This window comes from Phyllostomus discolor, chromosome 2, assembly GCF_004126475.2.
Source record: "Phyllostomus discolor isolate MPI-MPIP mPhyDis1 chromosome 2, mPhyDis1.pri.v3, whole genome shotgun sequence".
NCBI classification, from domain to species: Eukaryota; Metazoa; Chordata; class Mammalia; order Chiroptera; family Phyllostomidae; genus Phyllostomus; species Phyllostomus discolor.
The window spans coordinates 102,839,266-102,854,965 of record NC_040904.2 but is presented as its reverse complement, the minus strand read 5'-3'; the positions used below and the strand labels follow the sequence as shown (position 1 = coordinate 102,854,965).

Sequence of the window (15,700 nt, the reverse complement as noted above, 5' to 3'; positions counted from 1 at the left end):
AAATCATTAAGATATTTTACTTTTTTTAAATACTAAGTCTACAAAACCCAGTGTATAATTTATGCTTACAGTGCAACTCAGTTAGGACAAGCATATTTCAAGTGCTCCTTCACCCCACATGGCTAGGGGCTGCCACTCCGGGCAACTCAGGGCTAGACCCTTGTTCTTCCACGTGAGTTCTGGGGACCAGCAGCACCAGCTTCACCTGAGAGCTTGTCTGAACTGCAGAACCTCGGGTCCCACCCAAGACCTATGGAAGCAGAATCTGCATTTTAACAAGTGACTCATTTGCACGTTGGAGTGGGAAGCACTGGTCTAGACTCCCCATGCTCCTCCCCACCCCTTGGGATTCTGACTTAACTGGTCCAAGGTAAGGCCTGGACACTTGCATTTTTCAAAGCTCCCTGGTTGATTCTAATATGCAGCCAGGCTCGAGAGTCACTTGTGTAGTGGGCCCTGGAGCCAGGATGCCTGACTCTGATACTTTCTACCTTCAACACCTTGGGACAGGTACCCAAGCTCTCTGGGGCTCAATTTCCTCATCTCTAAATCCAGATGAAAATAGTATCTGCTTCTAGGGTTGTTATGAGGGTTAAATGAGTTAGCGCATGTAAAGGACTCAGAACAGTACCTGGCACACAGGAAGAACTCCTTAAATACAAGCATTTACCCTTTCTTCTTTCTCTGGAAGGTCCGCGGTTACCCAGAGCCCCGTGTGGCATGGCACAGAAATGGGCAGCCCATCACCAGTGGAGGCCGCTTCCTGCTGGACTGTGGCATCCGAGGGAGTTTCAGCCTTGTGATCCATGCTGTCTGTGAGGAGGACACTGGAAAGTATACCTGCGAAGCTACCAATGGTAGTGGTGCCCGGCAGGTGACAGTGGAGTTAACGGTGGAAGGTGAGTCCCAGGAGGTGAGAGCCCTGGTGGGAGCTGTCCGCTTCCCCAAGGCCTGCAGCTCCTGCTCCAGCCATCTCTTGGGAAGGAACCCACAAGAGAAAGTACATCCATCCCTGAACTCAGGTCCCTTTTAATCTAATGGGGAAAATGTTGTCCCTGCGAACAAGGGAGGCATCCCAGGAGACAGTGTTTGTCAAGCTACACACGACTGGCTATCTTGCTCCAGCCTTCCTGCAGCCTCGCCTCACACAGAGACGGAGACCAGACTCCTTGCACAGCCCTGCCCAGTCCGGCCCCGCCTGGCTGTCCAGACCACGTCCTGCCACTCCTCGCCTGCTCACTCCACTGGGGTCATGCAGGCCCCTGCTCTTCCCAGAGCAAGGCCTCAGCACCTTCACCCTGCAGTTCCTCTCTACAGGAAGGGCTCTGTCCATAGCCCTTCACCTGACTCGCCCCTTACCTCCTTCAGGTCTCTGCTCAGTCGTCCCCTTCTTAGCATACCCCTCTGACCAACCCATCCCCAGGACTCCCCACCTTCTTACTCCACCTGAGTTTTCCTCTAGGACTTGAATTCCATTGTCTCCCTATTACCCACCACTGAATGGAAAATCCGGGAGGAGAGGGATTCTATCTTGTTCACGGCTGTATGTCCAGCATCTAGAAAACCTCCTGGCTCACAATAGATGCTGAAATATTTAGAGAGTGAATAAGCAGCATTTATTGTCATCATTATAAAGTAATAGATGCCTATTATAAAAAAATTTTGTAAAACTCAAAAAAATATATGTGATAAACACACCAATGTGTTAACACTGATTATTTTGTCTTTTCCCCCTCCTTTATACTTTAAAAAATTTTATTCACTTTACAACTTTCAGGAAAAAAGCATCTGACCATAAATTAAGCTGTTTCTTTTGCTGCTAGTCCATCCCCCGCATACTGAAGCTGCTTTGCTGGTGAGGACATTTCCAGTGCAGGCTGTTGGCTGGTAGAAGACCTGGCATCTGAAAGGACTTGGGGGTTGTCAGACCCTCAGAAGTATGACAAGATTCCCTCGGCCCTTCCAGGCCTTTTAAGGGCTTATACAGTGGAGGGTCAGGCTTGCTTTCTCCTCTCTCAGAAGACAGTCCTCCCAACCTGGGTTTCAGGGACCACTGTTTGTGAGGATCACTGTATCCAGGGAAGGTTCCAGGAGATGGCAAGGGGCACCTGGGCCAATGATTTTCTTGTTTACCTACAGCATAGGAGGACAGACTGTTTCACAGAATGGAATATGCATAGTTTGGATAGTTTCCCCAAATTCTTCAACTGAGTGACTTGTTCCTTTTAATGACCTTCACGTGCCTGTGGGCTACGGCATTCCAGACGGAAAGTAGCCCCAGTCAGTCTCTGAATGGCCCTCAGTCAGCCGGTTCTGCTGCCGTTCTTTCGCCCATGTTGTGCACTTTTCAATGCCCAAACTTTGAGCTGAGGTCCACAAATAAGAATTACTTGTATTAGTCTACCTGGGCTGCCAGAACAGACTGCATGGCTTACATAATAGAAATTAACTTGTCCACAGTTCTGGGGGCTGAAAGTCTAAAATCAAGGTCCCAACAGGGTTTGGTTTCTGGTGAGGAATCTCTTCCTGTTTGCAGACAGTAGCCTTTTTGCTGTGTCCTCACATGGCAGAGAGAGCAAGAGCGAGCTCGCCAGCTCTCCGTGGTCCCTTTCTCTGCTAATAAGGGCACCAGCCCATTGGATTAGGGCCTTGGTCTTATGACTTCATTGAACCTCTATCACCATCCCATGAGCCTTGTCTTCAAATACAGTCATGGTGGCAGGGAGGGGAGGGAGGTTAGGGCTTCAGTGAGGATTTGGGTGGGGACACAAAAATTCAGCCTATAACCCCCTGTTCCTGACATTCTGTTTGGAGATAGGGAAGAAAGTAACTATGAGTCAGATATCCAAGGTTCTGGTTGCACCTTTTACCAGTCAGGTGTGTGACTTGAACCCCTGGACCCCTGTTTCTGCAGAATAGTGTTTGAATTCAGTGATCTCTAAAACCTGGGCTAGCCCTGGTTTTCTGTGATTCATTTTTAAGGAATGGAGTAGGTTATGAGCTCAGGGGAGGCATATAAAACCTAGGTAACATGAAACATTTTTTTCAGTTCCCATGGTTGAGGAAGTTAGATCTGATGTCTCAACTAAGCAATAAAAATTTTAGTGGGTTGTGGCAGTCAGGGTGGGAGCAGGGAGCAAGGCAGGGGAGGCACATCAGGATGGGAGAAGGCGCAGGCTCTAAGTCCTGCCCCCTCCTCTTTGACTTTAATTTGGGGGCACTCAGGCCTAGACCACTTCAGATGTGTGTCCTCTAGAAGATAGAATGGCCTAGAGACTGCAGCCTCTTTACATGTGAATGACCAGTACACATTCTGCTTCAGCATCAAAGGCCGTTCCAGCTCATGTGTGGTGTGGGACCAGCCCACAGACTATAAAAGCCTAGAAAGATGCACTCTGATCCCTTCTGCCACAGATAACTGGTTGGTCGTGCCAGGCCAGCCCAATTCTTACAAAAGGAATCTAGCAGCCCACCTGTCTTCTTGTCAACTCTCTTCTACTATGCTTATTACTTGGCAAGAGCAGAGGTCTTGAAATTAAGAGTATCATTTTTACTTGCAACTCTTTAGTGCTCAACTTCAGACAGCTGTGTTGTCAGATGGTCTTGCATTTGAGCTCCACAAATGTCTAACCTTTTGGAACCTTATTTCCTTTTCTTTAAGCTGGAGCTCATGGCTGCCCCATGGGGTTGGGTAAGGATCAGTGTGGTACGGGCACAGGGTAGGTGCCCAGTAATCAGTAGCCTTGTAATATTTGAGCCTGGTATTAGCATCCCGAGAACCACGTCAGGGAAACCCTTGCATGGAGAGTAGAGGAGCAATGGCCCTGTCAGCAAGGCACGTGTCCTCGTGGAGGATAGTGCATGTTTCTGGGCCCTGGTTACCCAGTTGGAAATCAGGTGAGGGGAGGGCTCTGCCTGAGCAAGCGCAGCAGGGTTGCTCTCTGCCAGAGAAAGACAGCTGGAGACACAAAGGGCCATTTAAAGAGGCAACACATACATTTTCCTTTGCAGCCACTTACCCTGGGCTCCAGCAAAGGTGGGGACAGTGTGAACTAGAAACACTTGAGGAGAGACTGGGGATGGGGGCTTTGGGGAGAGAACTGAGAGAGCAGCCGCTGGGATCCCGGTGCTAAGTCACCCCCACCACCCCATACAGCAGGAGCCATCTTGCTCAGGCAGAGCCCTCCCCTCATCTGATTTCCAACTGGGTAACCAGGGCCTAGAAACATGCGATATCCTCCATGAGGACAAGCGCCTTACTGACAGGGCCATTCGTGACCTTATGCAGTGGGATGCAACCCTGGTCTAAGCCCTAGAAAGACTCTCAGATACCAGCCCTGACACTCACCCACCTCAGAGGACTGGCCACAGAGGAATGGTGCAGAGCAGGGAAGAGACCTGGTACCTGCCCTCTGGGACCTTTCTCTCTAATGAAGGGGCCACAGGCCTGTTCTCCAGCATGGCACTGTCCACGGAAAGGTAACATGAACCATATATGTAATCTTAAGTTTTCTGGTAGCCACATTAAAAGAAAAGGGTGAGCTCAATTCTATTTTTTATCCTCACCCGAGGACATTTTTTCATTGCTTTTAGAGAAAGGAAGGGAGAGAGAGAAACATCAGTGTTAGAGAGAAATACTGATTGGTTGCCTCCCATACATGCCCACACCAGGAATCGAACCTGCAACCCTTCGGTTACAGAATGACACTCCAAATGTGGTGTGGTATCAGCCACACCAGCCAGAGCTAGGTAAAATCAATTTTAATAAAATTAACCCAATATACCCAAGAAACTATCATTTCAACACATAGTCAATATTAAAATTATTAACGAGATACTGCACATTCAACATTTGGTGGGTGTATTTTATACCTACAGCACATCTCAATTCAGACTTGCTATACTTCAAGGGCTCAATAATCACATGTGGCTACTGGCTACTGTATGGGGCAGCACAGCCTGAGAGGCTCCCATTGGAATTGGGAAAAACAAGGATTACCCAGAGAAAGAAAAAGAAAGACCCACATGTATAAACCAGGTGGTGAGTGGTTCTGGGCAATCAGTTTCACCTGCAGAGGGACCCCAGGGTGTGGGGGACAAGGGGCAGTACTGACATGCAGGATGTGTCCCATACCTGGTCGTCCGAGTCTGAGAAGGGCCTTCGTGTTTCAGGGACCAGAGAGTCACTTAAGTGATTCCGAGTAATAGAGGTTTAATTTTAAGGACATTAGCTCAGGAGCTCAGGGAAAGCCAGACTGGCAGGCCCAGAGGAGACCCAGGCCTCAGGATGGCTCATACTCACCTTATAGGATTATATTTTGTGAACCAAGGGCACATGAGCCACCTGGGAATCTTGATAACGTGCAGATTCCGATTCTGTAGGTCTGGAGGGGCCTGACTGTCTGCAGTGCTAACCAGCCCGAGGTGGTACCCATGGCCACAGAGCACACTTTGAGTAGCAAGGGAGGATTCAGTTCCAGACAGGATGTATTTAGCCTTGTACAGTGGTTCTCACATGGAAGTGTGCATTGGAACTGCCCGGAGGTCTGTCAAAAGCACAAACTGCTAGGCCCTGCCCCAGAGTTTCTGACTTAGTAGTTCTGGGTTGGCCTCAAGAATTCTCATTTCTAACAAGTTTCCTAGTGATGCTGGTACTGCTGCATTCTGGGACCGATAGTTTGAGAACCGACTGGCTAGTGCTTGCATCTGCTATCACAGTTTCCCAGAGAAGCAGAAGGTAGATCGTTCCCATAGGCACACTGTGGGGACATTGCAGGTTTGCTTCCAGACCATCACGATGAAACAAGTACTGCAACGAACTGAGTCATGATCTTCATGCTGGTGGAGAGCCTTGTCTTCAGTTTGTAAAAATGCACCATCTATGAAGTGCGATAAAAGCAAGCTTTGCCTGTGTGTTAGGCTGGCCAACAAGGCCATATGGTGTTTTCCATAAAAAGAGAGACACAGTTTTTTTCATGAAAGACACAGTTTTCATTTTCACCAATAACTTTATTGATTTGGATATTTTTAGTATATCGCTATCTCTCGCATGGCATAATGTTGATTTTTCTCAATTAATGTCTCAATTTGATCGCTGTCAATATCAATTGGTCTACCCAACCATAGAGCCTTGTCTAGCAAGAAATCTCCAGCATGAAACTTCCCAAACCACTTTTCACATGTTGAATCAGTCACAGCACCTTCTCCATACACTGCACAAATCTTTTCTTGTGCTTCAGTTGCATTTTTACCTTTCTTAAAATAATAAAGCAAAATATGCCAAAAATGTTGCATATTTTCTTCTGTCTTCAGTATTAAAATGGCTATACAAAAATTCACCAATTTTGACAAGTTTTTTTAATGCACGCTGATATGACAGCTGTCATAATATAATCTAACAAAACTGTTTTGAATGAAGTTAGAGACAACTAAGCGCTACTAGAGCCATCTTACAGAAAAACCAAATGAACGTGTGGGCCCGCCCGAGGGAGAGAGAGAGACAGTGCAAAGAACTGGCTCACGTGATTACGGATGCCGACAAGTCCCACGATCTGCAGTCGGCAGCTGGGGACTCAGGCGAGTCGGTGGTGTAGTTCCCATCCGAGACCAAGGGCCTGAGAGCCAGGAGAGCCAATGGTGTGGTTTCAGGCAAAAGGCCTGCAGCCTCAAAACCCAGGAAGAGTTGATGTTTCAGTTCAAGTCAAAGGCTGGGGAGATCCTCCTGCCTCTGTCCCAGCTTGCTGTCCCCTTCGAGAGAAGGGCAGCCTTTTCCTTCTATTCCGGTCTCTAACCGATTGGATGAAGCCTGAATGTCTGGGCATCCCAAGGCTCAGTCAAGTTGGCACATACAATTAACCATCACGCTGACTAAATACTTGGTTCTAATATTCCTGTATTATTTCATGGAATCCTATCAACACATTTCTTCTTTTTTGAGCTGTCTACTGGGAATATCAGCTAAGTAACAGGAGATGCTGTAAGAGTTAGCAGTGGATACATGATATCAGTTGGAAAGGCAAAACGGGAACATGCACATGTAAGTTGTGAGAAAGCAGCAAAAGAAGCCAAGAAATGAGTTGGGGGGGCGGGGGGGGTCGGTTTGTAGCCATAGTTAAGAATGAGAAACAGCAAGAGAGTTGTTGGGTCCCGACAAAGTGAGTAAAGGTGGGGTGAGGATACATCTGGAGAGGCAGGCAGGCAAGCATGGGACCACGTGGGGCCTCTAGATGTGGTGATAGAGAGCCATTGGAGGGTATCAAGGAGGCAAATGACATGATTTGATTCAGGCAAAGAAGCTCACCAAAATGGGAGGGGTTGCCACTGGCCTTCTGTCTGTAAGCACGGATTTCCTGGAAATTGACTGAGAAACAGTAGTTTCCAAGCAGGAAACATTCCCCAAATCCACACCAGAGGGATCAGCGTACTGGGTATTTTCATGGCACACTGGGGCCTACGAAGTGATAGAAAGGAGCTCATTTCTGCTCCTTCGCTGTTTGGCTTTTGTGTTTTTGTCCCAGAAAGATAGTTTCCCCTGCTCTTCTCTCTGCCACACCACAGGCTCTGCGGGTTGCCAGAAGCCGTAGTCCTTGCTTTGCCTTTCAGTTGCCCCGGTTCAAAACAAGGCCTGGGCTCAGGCTGTCTGCGGGGGCTGGCGTCCTGCCCATCTCCTCCCCGCCCCCAGCACGCCTCCTCCCCGCCCTCCCCCCCCATCACTGCAGCTTCTGCTCTTCGCACCCCCACAAAACTGGCCTGTAGTCCAAGCTCCCTGACTATGGGAGAGAGAAAGGGTCAGGTGGCATGCCGCCTGGAATGTGGCGGCAGGAGGGAGAGTGACCCCAGGGAGGAGAGTGGCCCTAGTGACCACTCGCCCAGCAGCACTGGCGCCTCGGGCACCATCATTGCTGAGTAATTTTGAAATCGTAGGAAATGCCCCTGTGCCATCTGCGTTGCCACTGCCCTTTTTCCAGGGACAGATTTCTCGGATCCCTTTTATTTTCACACTGGATTGGACTGATGACTATGTATTTTGAGCCCATGTCTATTTATATTGGCTGAGCTTTAAATTATTTTATTCCTCAGGAATGTCTGTTGTGATTCTCCTTTTTGTTCTTATATTTCTTTCATACTATCTTCTTCTATGCAAACTTCCTGTCTTCTTAAAGACCTTTAACTGTTTCCCTTTATATTATTATAAACTCCTTTTAATCTATTACATTCTTTCATGACCCTTCTTTTTTTTAAGGGCATATGCCTTATTTTTTTTTAACTCAGTCAGAATCTTGAAAATGTTCTGGGAGTGTTTTCCTTTTCTGTCTCATCAAAGTTAACAATGTAAATGCAGTAGAGATGACAATTATTCTCTTTGCCCCACTAGTGTCTTTGCTGTGACATAGTTGTGTGTTGAGACTGCCCTGGCGGAAGCCTCACTTATTTGCTGCACCGAAGAGTTAGATGACAAGTTATTGTACTTGGTCTCATTCTGTTCTTGAAGGATGACTTCCAGTTTCCTTCACCTGACTCCCTTTTCTCCTTTATTTTCACCTTCCGCTTTGCCTTTGTCTCTTTTTCCATCCGTAGGGGTCACCAGTGCCCCTTGCTGTCCCTGCTTTGGTTTCTGTCACTGAGGCTGCCATCATTTCTTCCCATCTCTCACTCCTTCATCCCCTTCTCCCATCTTCACCCTGGCCCTTTCTCAGTTGCTCAGAGTTCTAGCCTCTTCCTCACTCATCAGATTTTATTGAAAGTGTTAACTTTGTTCTGGGACCAAAGAACAAGGCTTGATGATTGCCCTCAGGAGATGGACTTGCTTGACCTCATATTTTGTTAGTATATTGCAATGAAGATTCAACATCAGGATGTACCTACAGGGCACTGCTTTTAGTGGTGCTGTGCAGGAGGCACAGTACTCTGTCAGGTCCGTTCTGCAAGAACGTAGTTGGTCAGATAACACTGAGACACAAAAGCTAACTAAAAGCATAACTCCAGTCATGATGCAGCCTGGGTTTATTTGCCAGACGATTGGCACATTGGCTCTGTATACTCAGGGGAGGATGAGACCTCTGGAGCCTGAAGTGGTCTGTCATGTCTTCGTGGAGGAGAAAGGACCTGGGCTAGTCCTGGAAGAATGAGTCCGATTTCGATGGCAGGTTGTGGTTCAGATGATGTGGTTGGGAGGAACGTGTAGAGAATTAGGGCCTGGGGTGGAGGGTGCTTGAGTAGACAGGGAGAAGCAGAGAGGAGTGGGAAATGAAGCTGAGGGGCAGAGCAGCAGGCTGGAGAAGGGCTAGAGCACGAGACGGGGCAGGTTTTGGAGTCATGTCCACTTCAGAGTATGAACGGGCTGGATTCTGCCCACAAGCAGTTGTTTCTCTATTTTCATCCTGCTTGCAGCTCTCTGGATGAGCTGCTCCTCTTAGCCACAGCCACAGGGACATGCTGTGTAGTTCCTTTTGCCCCATGAATCTTTTTTAATATTACCTTTATTTTTCTAAATGCCTGAGAGTTATTACAGGTATTCTGTGTGTGCATATTTGATATACCATCATTTTATATGGTCCCCAACAAAACTGGGCTTCTTTTTAACATGATGGATTTCCCCAGAACCATGCTTAAAATACTGCCCCTACCCTGTACGCTGCACTTGCCCATCACCCGGCTCTGGTCAGACGCCCACGCAGCAGTCGGCAGCCAGATGACTCTGCCACATCAGGCCTGCAGGCAGAGGAGTGCTCACACTGGAAGTAGATTTTTCACCTTTATAACATGCGTACAAAAGGAAATACCTGCCACTTGACTCGGTGTGTTTGGGAATCACAATGGAAAGCGGCCCCAGGGACGTGAGCTGGGGGGACATACAGAGTCTTGGCTGCTAAAAGAAATTGTTTTCTCTGCAGAGCACCTCAGTTTCTCCTTAGAGTAATTATGTAAGACGATGGAGAGGTTATTGGCCACCATTTATTGAACTGTCCCCCAACACAACACTTGGCATCACTATTTCTTTGGACTCATTGGAGAGCATATGTGACTGCCTTATCCAGGAATGACCGGGAAATAGTCTGTTTTCTGAGTGGCGGATATTTTATTACAATCCCCCTGAGGAAGAATTGATTCTTTTTTTAATTTTCTTTTTTTTTTTAAGATTTTATTTATTTATTTTTAGAGAGGGAAGGGAGGGAGAAAGAGAGAGAGAGAGAAACATCAATGTGTGGTTGCTGGGGGTCATGGTCTGCAACCCAGGCATGTGCCCTGACTGGAATTGAACCTGCGACACTTTGATTCGCAGCCCGCGCTCCATCCACTGAGCTATGCTAGCCAGGGCTTAATTTTATTTTTCAATTACAGTTTATACTCAATAGTATTTTGCATTAGTTTCAAGTGTACAGCATAGTGGTTAGACAATCGTACACTTTACAAAGTGTTCTCCCAAATACTTCCGGTACCCACCCGGCATCATGCACAGTAATATTACAGTATTATTGACTAATGCCCTATGCTTTATATCTCTATGACTATTTTGTAAGTACCAATTTATGCTTCTTGATTCCTTCATCTTTTTCACCCAGTTGCCCAGCTCCTCTCCCCTAAGAATTGGTTCTTTGGTGCATCGTTTCCTGGAACCGAAAACAGAATTCCTGAAATGTCTGCTTGGCGCCTTGGAATGACCCCTGTGGTCCGTATGAATGGGTGTACTTGTTACTGAGCATTACAGCATGAGACTGGTGGGCATGTGCCATTCCAGCAAGAGCAGACTGCAACAGCGAGCTCCAACGTTCCCTGACTGAATAGAGACTGTAGGATGAATAGTTTGAGTAGGATGAGGCCCCGTTTACACAGAGACAGCCCCTGTTAGGGACCCATTAACAGATATGGCTGGGACTGGTGGCCCCAGGGAGACACAGCTGAAACCTTGACAGGGGACAACCCATGTCTCCTTGGGAAGGAGCACAGCCAGGACACCCCCGTCATCCTCAAGTACTCTCTGCCCTTCCCCAGCCACACGCCGGTGCCACCATGCAGTTCTCGGTGGTCCCCACTGCCACCACCCTGGTCCTGGCTGCCGTGATCCCCGACCAGCTGAGCAAATTCCCAGCTGGTCTCCTCGGTTCTCCTCATACCCCACTCTAATCTCCACATTGCTGTTTAAAATACCTTTTAAAAATCGGATAGAAGTTTATTACTCCCTCCCTTCATATCCTGCAGTGATCTGCTGTTGAAACCTCACAATCTTCAACACCAAAATGTCCCCTCTCTCAGCTTTGAAGCACTTGGCCTCTCTCTCCATGGTCAGATTTTATTCTAGCGTTTACTGGGTGCATCAGTGTGCCTGCTGAAGCTCTGGCCGGCGCCTCATTCACAGTCAGGGCTGAACCAGTGTTTTAGTACCAGTGAGGTCTCAAAGGTCCCATGTCATGAAATAGAATGCTGTTTTTGATGCCACACTTAGTCTTTGTTTTATTTCTTCTACTTCAGTGGTCTGTAACTTGTCTTGCTATCTTCTTTTAACATTATTTTAGTCTTTCTTTTTTATATAATATGTCTGCTCTGTTATTTATTCTAACAGTCCTTTCCTTTTTATTATGTAATTTTTCTTCTTTTCATTTTTCTCTCTGTACTGAGATATAATTGACAGATAACATTGCTAACACTACTTTTTATTCTTTTTATTTTTTTAGGTGTCTCTACACCTGTGCTCTCTCATTTTCCTGTACTATTTGTACAGTATGTTTTTGACCACTCACTTTGAAATCCAAAAATGCATATCAGTCAGTACAAATACCTGGACCATTTCCATATGTCTTCTAGTGTACGTGAGCATCTACATATTGGAATAGTCATGCTTAAACATTTACCTATTGAAATAAATATTATTGTAATTTACTTTCCTTTTATTTCTCCTTAATATTTTAGGTAGGCCTTTACATATATGTTCTTTCTGAAGTTATATATGTGGGTGGTTAATGGCAAACTTCAATTCAGGATGGCCCAGGGGGAACTGCTAAATACCTGTTACAAAAAGTGGCCATTCATTCTAATTAAGTGGAAAACCACTATTTTAAGTAGTCCTTAAAGTCCACTTTGAATTTGCCTACTAGTAGGGTGACTGCTCCCTGGTTTGCCTGGAATGGTCTTGGTTCAATCCCACTGAACTGGCTGAATTACTAATTATGTTTCTTCTGGTGTCATGAGCCCCCTTTGGCAGCATTCGCTGTCTCAGTTCAGTCTGCCTGTATCTCCTGACAAAAAGTGCCGGGCCCTCCACTGTTGAACTTGCATGGCAGAAAGTCGCCAGCATTCTGTTTTATTTGTCCTTGAAAAAAATTAAAGGCAACTGTGTAAATACTGTTAGTGCCTTGGCCCTTTTTTCCCTCATTAACTCGATCCCGTCTTCCCCAATTCTCTGAACTTACTCTTCTATTTTTGGCATCTCTACCTTAATTCCCTTTCCACTTATTTTTCTACATAAACTTACTGTTCTGCCAGATTTTCATGCTTTCACAAAATTAATGTTGCCTTATCTGACATTTTGAAACTTCACATTTTTGCCTATAAATAGACTGTTAGTTATTTTCACCCTGAGTCTCTTTCTGTTTAGATGTAAACTCTCTGGTGTTAACACATTAAAATAAGCATTCCTCAATTCCACTTTTAGCTGAATGTGTTACCTTTGGATTGTACCATAAACTGCTCTTATTTTGATGTGGAAGTGCCTCCAAATGGCATTCTTTTTGCTATTTTTTAAGGAACTGCCATATTTTCACTTTATTTTATTTTTTTAAGGAATGCATGAATTTTAGCCCTTGGATTAAGATGTTTAGTGCCCTGGCCAGTGTGGCTCAGTTGGTTGGAGTGTTGCCCTGTAAACTGAAGGGTCATGGGTTCGATTCTGGGTCAGGACACATGCCTGAGTTTCAGGTATGTGTTTGGTTCAGGTTTGGTCTCCAGTCCAGGCACGTGTGGGAGCCGATTGATCTCTCTCTCTCACTCTCGCTCTTTCTCTCCCTCTCCCTTTCCCTCTGGAATAAAAATAAAATGTTTAACCACTAAGAGTTTTAAAGACACTTGGCCTAATATTTTTTATTTTGGCAAAATACCTATAACTTAAAATTTACTATTTTAGTAATTTTAAAGTGTACAGTTCAGTGGCATTAAGTACATTCACAAGGCTGTGCAGCCACCTCTACTGTCCAGCTTCAGAACTTTTTACCTCCAGACAGAAACCCCATCACCCCCGGCAGTCACTCCTCACCCCCACCTCCCCGCTCCTGACAGCCACTGACCTGCTTGCTGTCTCTAGGGATCTGCCTCTTCTGAACATTTCATACAAATGGAATTATACGAAAACCCACATTATGGAATGGAAACTATACATAGCTCACTAAATAGTTATGTTAAACAGAATGCATGCATAATACTTGCCAGTCCATATGGAATCATGCTCAAGTCCAATGCTGGTGTTTATTATTAACCCTCTTTCACTAAGGTTCTGGTGGAACCTAAGACCAGATATGGCCGAGGGAAATACTCAGCCATGACCTTCATCTTCCATTTCTATGCATTCTTGTAGACGGGATCAGGTAGAATTTACCCTTTTCCACTAAACTCCCTGCAATCTTGCATTGAGGCTGCCCGCTGCTATCAGGAATGACTTCTGCCCTTACCATGTGTACCTCAGGTGGGGTTTCATAAACATTTTCAGCTTGTGGCAAAGAAAGCAACTTCCCGGCTGACTACCATCTCAAAAATGCCTCTCCCTCCCCATCCCTATTCCTCAAAACCACCCCACCATGTTATAGTCGCTTCATGGTGACAGTGTGAATTGTCCCTCCATGCAGTAGCAGCTGGATAAAAGGAGCTGACCCCAGCTGCCTTGCTGGGTTTGCTGTTTGACTGCAGACTCCACAGTAGCTCATCCCCAGCCATCTGCTTCATTCCAGCAGGATGGGTACTGCTGTATTTGCTGCATCTGACGTGGAAAGGTGGAGTATTGATTGTGTTCAACATGAAAAGATGTGGTGAGAGAGGTGCGAGTACCTCTCCCTCCCCCACGCCCTCCCTGCAACTGAGTCATTTTCTGGAGGGGTCCAGGGTCACTACGGGCAATCCCTAGAGTAGAAGCTACAGTGGCAGATCACAGCTCAGCAGAGTGGGTCAGTGTTCTAGAACAGGCAGACCTGGAAGCATTCCTGTACTGTTCCTGGCTCTGCAGCTTGAGTGGGTGACTTCTCTGAATATCATTTTTCTTATCTATTTAGAAAACAGAAGGATGATGTGTACCAGCCACCTTAAATTATTACAGGAAACCATGTGATGATGTATGTCAAGTGTGCACCACAGTGCCTCTCCCACAGGGCTCACTGCTTCTGTTATTATCCCATTATTATTCCACCCACCCTTGTTGACTCTCAGACTCATTGCCCCAAGTGGGTGGTCAGACCCAGCTCTTCAAGCCTCTTTCTTGTTTCCTACTTGCAGGGGGCTTTGTGAAGAAGTATGGTCAGCTTGCCTCCAAAACTATGGGGTAAGTTCTGGGATGCTAAGCCAGGATAAGGGCTGGATTGGCTTTTCCTGCAGACGTGATAGAACATGTATAGGAAACAAATCATCTTGGGTGTCCTGGGTTATGATAACTAAAGCAGGAACCTATTGGGATGTGATGAGTCATTCACAAAGTGCCTCCTGACCTGGCCTCCCCTGTGGCTAGCACCTGACTGGCCCAGATTCTAAATGCTAAGGAAGGAGGCTATGTGGCCATATGGTCTGCAGGAATGTCTAACAATCAAGGCAATAGTTGAAAGACTTAAGTAAGTAGACATAGGAGAGGCCATCAATATGTGACACTCCTTATGGAAAGTGAACCTATATTGGTAAAGATAAGTAACAATCACTGCTATAACAAAAAAAAACCCTTATCATAATGGCTTAACACAGGGAAAGTTTATTTCTTACTCAAGCAAAGTCAATTCAGATATTCTTGAAAATGTGGAGAACCTTCCTATTATTTTTCAGGGATCCAGGTTCTTGACATTTTGTGGCTCCATCATCTCCTAGTCCTTGGAGCTTCTGCTCCAGGAGATGCATAGATGCTGGGCCCTATGCATCTAGCCAGAACAGTGGGCAAGAGAGGGTATGGAAAAGCTCACAGGAGGTTTTGTGGGTCTAGTGTAGAAGTGGCATACAGCTCTTCTGCTCATAGTCTGTTGACCAAAACCCAGGGTTTTGTCCAGAACTCAGTAGAAGTCAGGTTACCCTTCTTCAAGGGAGTCTAGTAAGTGGAGTCTAGCTGCATGCCCAAGAGGTAGAGGAAACAGGTTTTGGTGCCACAGATTTTTCCAGAGGGTACGTCAGAACTGTGTTTGAGGCATAGAGTCAGGAAGGCTGCCCTTTACTCGTTCCTGGCCTCAACCTAAGTGATTGGATGGGGTCTGAGAGAGGAAGATCTGAATGGCTGCAGTGTCTGGGGCTAGATTCTCTCCTGATTTCTTTCCAGGGACAGATTCATATCCCCCACAGCGGAGACCCGTCCTAGCATCTGGGGAGAGTGCCCACCAAAGTTTGCTACCAAGCTGGGCCGTGCAGTGGTCAGAGAAGGACAGATGGGACGATTCTCCTGCAAGATCACTGGCAGACCCCAACCACAGGTCACCTGGCTCAAGGTGAGGTTTTGTGTTTTGTCTGCTTCAACTCTGGCTGGGCCTTGGGA

The 15,700-nt window shown here is 46.4% G+C and overlaps 1 protein-coding gene across 6 annotated transcripts in view; it reads left to right on the top strand.

Moving 5' to 3' along the window:
• The window catches only part of MYLK (myosin light chain kinase), a 291,257-nt gene that overhangs the window by 155,131 nt on the left and 120,426 nt on the right, over positions 1-15,700 (top strand). For all 6 annotated transcript variants that reach the window (XM_036018196.1, XM_036018195.1, XM_036018198.1 and 3 more), the window contains 3 exons: positions 692-899; positions 14,473-14,518; positions 15,488-15,653. In XM_036018196.1, coding sequence (XP_035874089.1) covers positions 692-899; positions 14,473-14,518; positions 15,488-15,653 — 420 coding nt within the window. The remainder of the gene's footprint in view (positions 1-691; positions 900-14,472; positions 14,519-15,487; positions 15,654-15,700) is intronic.